This window comes from Gobius niger, assembly GCF_951799975.1.
Source record: "Gobius niger genome assembly, chromosome: 17".
In the NCBI taxonomy this organism is placed as follows: domain Eukaryota; kingdom Metazoa; phylum Chordata; class Actinopteri; order Gobiiformes; family Gobiidae; genus Gobius; species Gobius niger.
Window position 1 is genome coordinate 14,808,522 of NC_136868.1, and position 12,041 is coordinate 14,820,562.

Sequence of the window (12,041 nt, forward strand, 5' to 3'; positions counted from 1 at the left end):
GCAAACAAAGTCCTCACTCCACACCTTTAAGGGCGCACTTCCCTGTCACAAGTTTACAGCCATTGGCCATTGGTCGTGGGCAATATGGGTGAAGTGTCTTGCCCAAAGACACAATGAGAGTAAGCACTTGGTATGGCAAGGAGTGACCCAACAACGCCCTTGTTTTTGAACTCGTGTAACCTCTGGCGCCACAGTTGCCCTGTATAGTATGTACAGGGGGTACTCATGCCCCTCGAGTTATGCCTATGTTAATATGTTGTGGATCTGAAACGTTCCTATTCTTTTATTCTCCAAAATATCTACACTCAGGCTCAAATACGCAGCACCTTTCTGTATCAGTGGGCGATGGATGTTATTTAGCACGAACCTAAACATCTACGAATGTTTATAAAGAGCACAACTATGGACGGTCTGAATACACAGACGGCATCTCTGGAACAGCCCATATAAGGTCATGTTTGAAAGCAGTTAAGGGGGAAAACAATTTTGCATTTAACAAACGCTGAATTATGAATATAGTTTTCTACTAAATAAAGATACAAAGACATGGAGAGGAGCAAAGTGGCTCAACAGCCCATAAATACATAAAAAAACGGAGAATGCTAACATGATGCTACATGTTAGCATCATGCTAATGCTAGTGCTAGCTATGATTGCCGTTTTTTCACTTCTACAGAACAATCTGCTGTGAGAAAATATCCATATGGGCCTGATTTACACTTGACTTTATTTGTATGTGGTAAATAAGTTCACATTCCACCAGAAAATGGCTAAAAACTGTGAAAAATGGTATTTCTCAAAAGATTCTATTTTCCCCCTTGGGGAGGCCACGCCCCCTTCTATGATGAGATGCCGTCTGTCTCAAACTTCAGGATTATATTTTTCTTTTCTTTTAATCCAAACCTTTTAATTTTAATGTTCTATTGTAGCGTAATGAATGCAGCTTTTGTTTTAAATTATGAATTTGCCACATAACGCTGTATATGTTCTTAAATTAAACAACTGAAATCGCTTCCACAAAATCTGCAATGTCATGTTTGGCCCCTATCACTGGATAATTCTTAGGTCCCCCCTGTGGAAGTGCAAACAAACATTCAACCCATTCATAAAGAGACACTGTGTGATGTGCTGCATTCATTCAACAGATACACTTATACACGACTGACTGCAAACACTTAAAACCACAACTGTGTTTGTGGACTGATGAGCTGAGACGAGGACGAGAACTGTCGCTTAAAAAACGTGGGTTACTTCGACGAGAACATGTGAACGTGTAAACAAGACCATGGAGATTGTTATTTTTTCATTGATAAAAGACACAGTAAGCGTGTGAAGAAAGGATATATGAATGAACTCTAGAAAATGTATATAAAAAAAACAAAGTGACAAATGCAATAATGTTGAATTTACATGAAAAAAACACTAGAAAAGTAAAAATGAGTGAGTACTTTCGTTTTCTTTGGGTGCAAATAAAGACAGAAATGTTCAGTTATTAGTGGGAAATAATAATAAATAAAAATGAAACAAAACATTGAACATAAATAATGATACCAATTCAAAAACAATCGACAAATAATATCATGTTGAACCCATGAGGGGATATTCACTGTTTTGAGTCTGTGGTTCGAGCTCTTATAAGCCCCGCCCCTCAGTCCTTGGCACATTTACATCAGTGATCTCTCTGTGGACACTGCTTTCTGCTGGTTAGAGATAGCACACGGTTACGAAAGTCAACCCCAAACCTTGATATTCAGTAAAACGGGGGCTCGTGATTGATTTATCCATGAATTGCTTTGTGTGGAGTCAGTATCGATTAAGACTTGACAGATTGAAGGAGGACAGTAAATGATGGCGACTCTTTGTTATCAGACAGATACGAGGTTTATGTTACAGTTATTACACATATTTACTCAGCGGTTCAGTCTTTGCGGTGGTCGTCCTCACGGTCAGGATCTCTCGGGCTAGAGCCGCCTTTGACCCTCCAGGAGTGATCAGTTTTTCAAATATGAGTTCATTAAAACCGGGATCCTGGTGCTACTGAGGGAGAGTCTGAGCTTAGACTCCTCCAGATGTTTTTCTCTCTCCGTCAGGACCAGGGTTTACTGTGGAGGGACAGAAAGTCAGATTAGTGTTGTGAAGATTATGTGCATACATTTACATTTACATTGCAACTGAATCAAATCGAGAAGTTTAGAACAGAGGATGCGGGAACCAGTCCAGCACCAGCAGTTTTTTTGAGGTCTTTTAAGGGAAGGCTGCACAAGTGTGAGTGAATCGGACTTTGAATGTTTGCAGTGAGCCAGTTGTAAAGTCTGCAATAGAATATGCTTTACATACAATATATCCTTTCTCCATGCGATTCTATAATCTAGAGTATAAAATCTGCTAACCTTTTAGTTTATGCCTCTATAAACCTACAGGTGCTCGTCATATAATTAAAATATCATGAAAAAGTGCATTTACTTCTTAAAATGTGAAACTAATATATGATATAGACTCATTACATGCGAAGTGACATATGTCGAGCCTTTGTTTGTTATAATTTTGATGATTATGATTTACAGTCCATTCTTATTTTGGGGTTTTTACAAGCTGAGCCATAATTATCAAAATGATAACAAATAAAGGCTGCATATCTCACTTTGCATGTAATGAGTTCATCATATATTAGTTTCACAGTTTAAGTTGAATAACAGAAGTCAATGACGAGCACCTGTATATTGAAATGCATACCAGACTTGCAATAAAGAAAAATTGCATGTTTTTCCAAAATTGTGCAGCCCTGTAAAGCGCATGTTTACTCTTTACAGAACATGGCTATAGGCTCTCAGTCGTACAGGAGTTGTTCATCTTCAATGACGGTTCCTGAATCGTCTTCTGTTCTCTGCAGTTGAAGTGTCGAACGTTTCGCCTCTCATCCAAAAGGCTTCGTCAGCGACACTAAAGTTTATGCTCAGCCTGCAGACCAGACAAAGACCACAGGGAGGAGTTAAGCTTGGCTCAGTCCCTCCCCTTTATTAACAGCTACTCTCAACTGTGGGTAAACATCTTTGTAGTTCTAGGTCTTTGTAGTTCTAAGTCCTAACAACCCAACTCACACCCAGTCTTGAGCTGCTAATTACCTGCCTATTGGACATCAAAGACCTTTTGGACGAGAGGCGAAACGTTCTACACTTCAACTACAGGGCACAGAAGATGACTCAACAACCGTCATTGAAGACCTTTATAGAATATATTTCTTACAAAACATTTGAGGAACCGCAACAAGGAAGTTGTAAGATCATGTCCGTTTATTGACTTCATTATAATGTTTAGCGGTTTCTTTGGTAATTTCTGTTTTTTGCTCTTCCACTTCTTATACGTATAATTTAGCGCGTGGCTCTATAAGTGGTACATTACACTGGTGAACTATTAAAAGAGGTCCTGTCCTTCTTTTTTTTAGTATTTTAATCTATAGGGGGCAGCAGCTCTCTTGACTTTGAATTTTCATTTCTCAAGTCCGTCCCACCACATAACCCAGCGTGTCCCAGTTCTATAAGGTTTAGCGGTAGCCTATAGTTCCCGTTGAGGAAAGAAAGAGCAGGTTACAACACTTGCACTTCAAATAAAACCAAAAGTAATTTGAGCACATCTAGCAGCATGCATTTGAAATGGCATCTGAAGTGAATCATGTGGAAAATACTAAGCTGTTGTTAAGATTCACATGAGATGGACTAAATGATCACACAGCGGCCATCTCCCCCTGTAATAACGGTGCAGATGAAAATGTTTTGATGCAGCCTACCCGCATTTCTTACAGCTACATACCTCCACAATCTAGAAACTATTTTTGTTATCACTTACTGTCTCATTTTCCCAATCCCCCTCGGGCACGGCTTTAGACTCTGAGGCATAGTGTAGCGGAGAGTACACCCAGGTCTTGTCCTCTGGAGGCTTTTTACACACCCACCACAGCAGAGGGCGCCAGAGAGACAGGGGGAAAGGACCACACATGACAAGCAGCAGGGGCAGGCGGAGGGGGGGCGGGGAGATAGACAAAGAAGAGAGGACAAGACAGGAAATGAAAGTTAGGGATGCATTAGGAGATGCTGAGAGACATCGGAAAAGTGTGATTTGAAACATCAAGTCAAAATGTCCAAAAAGGATGTGGTAATATCCTTTTAGTAGTTAGCAAAGTACATAAAGATGCATTACTGAGAAAAGGGAATGCAATAATGTCTACATATGCTTTGAGTGACATCTCTAAACTGTCCCAAATGTGAAAGATGAGGTGCCGCAGCCAAACAGGGAGTATGAGGAGCAGGGAGGAGATCAGGAAGTGGGAGGGAGGAGAGGGATGCTAGGAGAGTCACAAGCTGCATCCTCAACGTCCTTTTACAACCAGCTATCCTTCTAAATTGTAGCTAATAACACAGTTTGTATTGATTGATAAAACACTGAATACCATTGACAGCACAAAACCACCAACTGTTGCTTCTCATTTCTAACTCTCTGCTTGTCAAAACACGATTCAAGGTTTGCACACAGTCCCCAAAAACACTACTCTCTTTGTCAAAGCACTGGGACATTACAGCTCTTTGAACACACTTTCACAGCTCACATGATGCATGAAATTAGACTTTCCAGTTGCAGTTTGAAAGCACGTTGATTGGACTTTGTTTAGAGCACAGGGTTTTGTGAAGGGTCCGGAGAGAAAAAGGGAAATGTGTTGCTGTATTTCAATGTGAACACAGTATCTTACATGAACATGATTTTTATGATGATATTAACACAGCCGTTTGATTGGCCGGTTATTCCCCTTGACCTCTTACCCCCCGCCTCAACCGAGCGCATTTTCTCCAGTCCGGCTTTACCCAAACCTAAAAGCTTTCTTGACTGGAGACAGTGTAACAACAAAACTTTTTTGTTACCGCCTTTTTTGAAGTGTTTTTGTAGATTTCCTTGTTTGTGTTTTTGTAGTTTTAGTGTTGTGTTTTCGTAGTTTCATTTGTAGTTTTAGTGTCATGTTTTCTGTAGCTTTGTCAATAGTTTGTCATGTTTTTGTTTTTATGTTATTGTAGTTTTTTTTGTAGTTTTTTTTGTAGTTTTTTAAATAGTTTTAGTGTCATGTTATTGTAGTTTTTGTAGTTTTTTAAATAGTTTTAGTGTCATGTTATTGTAGTTTTTGTAGTTTTTTAAATAGTTTTAGTGGCATGTTATTGTAGTTTTTTTGTAGTTTTTGTGTCGCGTTATTGTAGTTTTTTTGTAGTTTTTAAAATAGTTTTAGTGTCATGTTATTGTAGTTTTTTTTGTAGTTTTTGTGTTGTGTTATTGTAGTTCTTGTGTCGCGTTATTGTAGTTTTTTTTGTAGTTTTTTGTTGTGTTTTTGTAGTTTTTTAAATTGTTTTTGTGTGGTGTTTTTGTAGTTTTTGTGTCGTGTTTTTTGTAGTTTTTTTGTAGTTTTTGTGTCGTGTTTTTGTAGTTTTTTAAATAGTTTTAGCGTCATGTTATTGTAGTTTTTTTGTAGTTTTTGTGTCATGTTTTCTCAACACCTTTTTCTCGCTGTTTAGTCACTTTTTCCTTGTATTATTGTTGCTTTTCTGACATGTTTTAGTCACTCTTTTGTCGCTTCTTTGTAAAAAAAATTGTTGTGTTTCATCCTTGTTTTCGACGTCATTTTGAAGCTTTCAGATTCGGGTAAAGCCAAGAAGAAGGTGTGCTCGGTTCAGAAGAAGGTGTGCTCGGTTCAGGTGGGGGTTAAGAGGTTAAGCCTTGCACTAAACTGATTTACCGCAGTCACGTTTCCTTTACGCACGAAAAAACCGACCACCGCTGACAAGAAACACCACACAATTGAACTGTTGTTGCCTAACACGACCCAGCACTAACACATGAAGCAGAGATAATCTATTATTGAACTCCTCTGTCAGTGGTCATAATGATACGCCCGATCGGTTTATGCTCGACACATTCACGGAGGAGGAGTGGGCCGCCTTTCTCAAGCACAAATCTTACACGAGCCACACTGATGCTGCAGGGATGAGTCGAGCTGTCAGTAAACACGAAAATCAAATAAAGAAGCGTCTCCTCGGCTTTTGTTTTTTACGCCTACAGTGACGCCGCGTCTTCACCGCAGGGAGCAGATAGGCATTTTTTACACTACAAGCCACACTCAAACACCTTCACAAAGCAAACAAAACGGCAACGTGCACCAGAAAGCCGCAGCAGGGGATCTGGTTTCTAGTAAGAATAATATGAAAAGAGTGTTTTTTACTGAAGGGTCATTGATTTAAACAGTGTCATGCAAAATTTTGGCTTAATGACATTCTGGCAGCTACCTCAGCATTTTTGTTTTATGTCTGTAAAGAATAGACGGTGAGGTGTGAGAGACAGGGCTGAACAGGATTCTGGGATAATAACAAACTTTCACTTCGATGGCGTGGTGATGAACACACTTTGATGATGATGGATTATGGGCGTCAAACTCTGAACCCCCACCAGTGATGGGCGGGTCAATGTATGAACAACCCGCACCCGACCGACGTCTTCAACTAACCCGCCCGCAACTCGGACCACAAAAAAAAAAAAATATATAGTACCCGACCCGCTTCCTGACTCGCTTTTTTAAAAGTAGTAAATGCTCATCATAGTGTCATTGGGGCATAGAGGTTGGAACTAGGGGTGCGGGTGGATGTGGCTGCCCCCCCATCAGCCTTTGGCCTATAATATCCATTAATCCTTAATGTGGAGGAGAGAAAAGTTTCAGGCCCTGACGCGTCACTGTATTCAGCCAATAAAGTGTAGGGTAGGCTTATGTATTTCATAGAAAAATGGATCTAGTATGATATAAATTACAAAGGTTTCATTTAATTGACGAATATCATTACGAATATTTTTGGATGACTCGTAACCATGGGTGACACTGACCCCCACCTTAACTGAGCACATTTTCTCCAGTTCAGCATTACCCAAATAAAAGCGTCTTGAACAAAAAATAAGTCAAAGCATTGACAAAGTGACAACGAAAGAGCCACAAAAATGTGATGAAAAAGTGCAACAAAAACTGACAAAAAAGCGATGGAAAACGTGGCAAAAATGCGATGGGAGAAAAGAATTAAAACAGTGACAGCAATAACGCAAGGAAAATAAACTTTTAATTTGGGTAAGGCCGGCCGAACTGGAGAAAAAGCACTCAGTTAAGGTGGGGGTTAAGAGGTTAAAAATGTGGAGCACAGCGTCCTCTCCAGTCCCTTCTTAGTTATTGAGCTATTTCAGATTCATGAAAATATCTATCACTAGAAAATCTGCTAAAGCCACAGAAGCAGGTGCATAAAATAATTTGTTTATAGCAACATTTGACGTCTATAAATAGCAACATCTATAAATGCACTACTGCACTAACAGGAGATTACACACTATGACACTGCCATTGCGTCTAAACAGGGGAGGGGGTTCAGTGAAGTGTCCCAGCCAGGCCTGGGGGCACTGTCTGGACACACTTACGGGCCAACTCAGCTGGCACTTCCTCTTTTGGCGAAAAGGAGACACCACCCATGTCCTGCCATCGGGAAACTGACGGGAGAGGTGCATGACAGATGGACAAAAAAAAAAGAAAGAAGACAAGACAGAAATATAAAGCTGGAGGGAAAAAATAGAGGTAACACTATCCAAAAAGCACTCAGAGGTGAAAATGGAAAAAGTGTTTGTGAATGTGTTCGATGCAGCCGTAAATTTGCGGGTGAGTCAGCGCTGACAGTCTGGCAGATTGTATTTTCATCGTGCCGCGAGTTCCAATAGCGAACGTTAACAATATAGGAAGCGCAAGAAAGATGGAAGCGAAATAGCGCTAAATGGATGAAAGCAAAAGAAGATACAAGGTAAAAGGAAAGGTGTCGAAAATAGGGACGGAAAGCGAACGTTGAGACTCGTAACTGGGGCTGAATTATTGAAAAGCTGAGCGACCCTGCCTTAACCTTAGCTCCTCGGTGTCATTATTATGTGGCATTTGGAACAAATACGTCATGCAAGTACAAGTTATTTGGGCCAGAACAATAATTGGCAAATAAAATACTGTAATTTGGGGAAAACCTTTAAAGTGCATGGGGTTTGAATTCTTTTGACGCTTGTTTAGAAGGATAACATCAGTTGCATGTTCATCAGTGGTATAATTATAATTTTTTTCACTGAAGCAGCAATTTAATGAAGAAATGTTGAGCAGAAAAGTTATTTTTATTTGAATTTTTAAGCTGCTGACATAGAAGATAGATACAGAAGGCATCTCGTCATAGAAGGGGCGTGGCTTCGCCGAGGGAGAAAATATAATCTTCTGGGAAACACAGTTTTTCACACTTTTTAGCCATTTTCTGGTGAAATATAAACTTATTTATCACATACAAATAAAGTCGTGTCTAAATCCGGTCCATATGGATGTTTATTCACAGCAGATTGTTCAGTAGAAGCGAAAAAACGCCAGTCATAGCACGCGCTAACATGTAGCATCATGAAGCACTTGGCTTCTCCGTTTCTTGGTATCTTTATTTAGTAGAAAACTATATTCATAATTCAGCATTGCTAAAGTAGTTTTTGAATAATTAGAGAAAGTTTAGATTTTTCTCCAAACTATTTCCCCCCAAATTGTTATTTTGTTTTCAAACATGATTATATATGGGCGATCTATTGACTTAACATGGTTGGCACGGCAACAGTGTAAAATTGTTTACCTTTTTCTATGTCACTTCCGGTCAGAGTCCAATAAAGAAGTGAAACTTTAAACATCACAAAAATGGCCAAACTAAAGCAAAATCTTATAAAGAATTATGCTAACTATATTTTAGCAAAAACTGTGTCTAATGTGTCATATGCACTTTAAGACATCACATGAAGTCTCAAACAATAAACTAATCTAATCTCCTGTTATTCTTCAGTTCTTTCATGTGCAGTAATAAAAAAAAGCTGAATGTTTGGCACTGAGGTACTTTGATTTGGTTAGTAGTTAAGAAATACTGATCATGTCCAAAACACAAGTCTATCATTCCCTCTGTGTCTTCAGCATGTTGGTGGCGGCCTCGTATCTTTTCTACTTTTGCCTGAAGTGTCTGCAGTGAAACTCCATTTGTCAGTGTTTGCCTCCCGCGGCGTTCAAACCCCCGCCTGCTGTGTGTCATCTGTTTCTGAAGCACGAACGGGCCACGAGGCAAAACAAGTACGATCTGAGCTCGGAGCTGTGGACCTAGTGTTCTGTAGTTTTTATATGACTGATTTGATAGAATTTGGAAGAGATACATTTTTTTTTCAATATTCAAATTAATTTCTCGGTGCTTCTTCACGCCACAGTGGAAAGACAGTTGTGAACTCGGTGACTGTGGAGTGAGTTTCGATGTTGACAGGAGACACCGGCCTGAAGCTCTGTTTCTGTTAAGTGAGAACATTTCTATCTGTTACTGCGATCGCTGGCACCGCACCTGACACTCAGTGGAGAGGCCGATTTCACCACCAGATTTTTAAATGAGTTTTACCTTAAATGCTCAGCCTTTGATCACACTCTCCGACAATCACTTCGAAACACAGCAATAGCATGGGGAGGGAAACAGCCTGGTATCTAAAGGTGTAACATGTAACTAATGGTAATAACACGGACATGCACCTATTTTATTTCATGGGTATAAAACTAATCCCACTATAAAGGCAGTAAATAACCATGACAACAACCAAGACATAGTATTTTCTTGGCAATCATATAGAAAAGGGGCTGCAAAAAGCTGTAGTTGTGCTGCAGAGTACTCCCACATTTGTAAAGTTAACCTCTTAACCCCCGCCTAAACCAAGCACAGTTTCTCCCCATTTTTGGCTTTACCCAAATCGAAAAGCTTCTTGCCTTTAGCGCTTACAACCTGTAGGCCAGTGCAACGCCTCATTTGAAAGCTTAGACCTACAAAACCGTCGTTGCCCCTTTTTTTGTTGAATTTTTTTTAAGTGCTTCTGTCGTGTTTTTGGTCACTTATTCATCTCACCTTTTTGATGCTCTTTTGTGGTTGATTCTTTGTTCCTTTTTTATCACTCTTTAGTTGTGAGTTTTTGTCACATTTTGTCGTGTTTTTTAAAGGGTTTTTTCTTTTTATCTCTCGTTTTTTGTTGCTTTTTCGTTGCCATTTTTGTCACCTTTCATCTCATTTTTGTGGCTTTTTTGTTGTGTTTTCATCACTCTTTAATCGCTTTTTTGTGTGTGTGTTGTTGTTGCGTTTCCGGCATGTTTTTGCTTTTAGATTAGGGTAATGCCAAAATGCACTTGGTTAAAGCAGTACTTAGTAACTCTTGCCGCTAGAGGCCATAAGCGCCACTGCAGGTGTCGTAGCATGTTGCGTTTTTTTTTTTACTCATTAATTGTCCGTGGGAGTAAATACTGCGCTGACAGAAAAGACAAAGGGAGAGAGGGACATTGTACAACCAATTACATAATGGAGATAATTTTTCTCACTCAGACTTGACTGTAAATACTGTTTAAGTGGCGCTAGCCCGCAGTTAGCTTTGCCTGTTAGCCTGTTAGCTTCTTCTTCGTGATTCCATTAGTGCGTATTGGGGCTTCCGAGCCAGAGCAGGGGGAGATGAAAGACCCCCCAAATTGTATTACCCCCAGAGTGACTACGAAAAGGAAAAGTTCTGCTTTAAGGCGGGGCTTAAGGGGTTAATGTGTTCAGAATTCTTCAGCTTTTCCTAATAAAAGACTGGTTGACTTATTTCTATGTATAAGCAACACTGGCTAATTCATCTTTGTATAGTGCAAAAAGTGGAACATTAATTCCGTGTTGACAAGAGACGTAGACCAGCCGTTTGATAATAACCCAATAAAGTTTTCTTCCGACAATCGTCAAAAAGAGCAAAATAACAGAAACATTTCACACCAAAGTGACTCACTCCAGGTGCAATCGTCAGACAAAAGTAAAGTGAACACAGCATTATGAGTCAGACCAACACCACCACCACAGCCCAATCACTGCAAACTGTTAGCAATAAGTTCACACCATGTTTCTCATACCAGCTGGATTACAATGGGTTTCTGAGGTCCTCCTGTTAACGCCGCTGTAGGAAAACACCACAGCTCAGAGAAGTCGACAACTGCTGTAGTGCCTAAAGTATTCAGGATGTAGCATTTCTAAAAAGTCATCGATATCGTATGGGATGGATGACTGTGGTTTGCCTGATATTGAGCGTGATGCATTTAATCTGAGTGAACCTCTTAATCCCCATCAGAACCGAGCACATTTTCTACGCTCGGCTTTGCCCAAATCTAAAAGCTTCAAAATAGGGACAAACATGAGGATGAAAAGGCAACAAAACAGCGACAAAAATAGCCACAAAAACGAGACGAAAATTGAAAACGAGACAAAAACGAGATAAAAACGAGATAAAAATTAGATGAAAATGAGACAAAAAGAGTGACAAAAAAGCCACAAGAGCGACAAAAAAGTGTCAAAAACGAGACAAAAATGAGACGAAAATTAGATGACCATGAGACGAAAATGAGACAAAAACAAGATAGAAAAATAGAGGAAAAGAGTGACAAAAACATGACAAAAAGCCACCAAAAAGTAACAAAAAACGAGGATGAAAACGCAACAAAAGAACGACAAAAAAGTGTCAAAAACGAGGCAAAAATTAGACAAAAACGAGATAAAAATGAGACGAAAATGAGATGAAAAGAGTGACATAAATGTGACAAAAAAGGCACAAAAAAGTTACAAAAATGAGGATGAAAATGCAACAAAAGAGCGTCATAAAACTGTCAAAAACAAGACAAAAACAAGACCAAAAGGAGACGAAAAAAAGCGACAAAAATGTGACAAAAAAGCAACAAAAAAAACGAGATGAAAACGCAACAAAAGACAAAAAAAGTGACAAATACGTAATGAAAAATTGGCAAAATGGGCTAAAAAAACACATAAAAAGTGACAACAACACGGCAACAACACTCGGTTAAGGCGGGGGGTAAGAGGTCAAGACTAATATGGACATTTTTAGTTAGAACTTCAGTATTTGCTTTGTCTAATGACAGTAACCGGGCTAGA

At 39.4% G+C, this 12,041-nt stretch overlaps 1 protein-coding gene across 2 annotated transcripts in view; it reads right to left on the bottom strand.

Annotated features, from left to right (window-relative positions):
* Window positions 1-1,559: 1,559 nt before the first annotated feature.
* pip5k1ca (phosphatidylinositol-4-phosphate 5-kinase, type I, gamma a) overlaps window positions 1,560-12,041 on the bottom strand; it is a 52,570-nt gene continuing 42,088 nt past the window's right edge. The window contains exons 17-18 of one of the 2 annotated variants that reach the window (XM_079574678.1): window positions 3,844-3,933; window positions 1,560-2,102 (exon numbers count right to left, since the gene is read on the bottom strand). In XM_079574678.1, the coding sequence (XP_079430804.1) occupies window positions 2,100-2,102; window positions 3,844-3,933 (93 nt within the window). In that variant the 3' untranslated portion in view covers window positions 1,560-2,099. The remainder of the gene's footprint in view (window positions 2,103-3,843; window positions 3,934-12,041) is intronic. The other variant, XM_079574679.1, reaches the window with a different exon arrangement.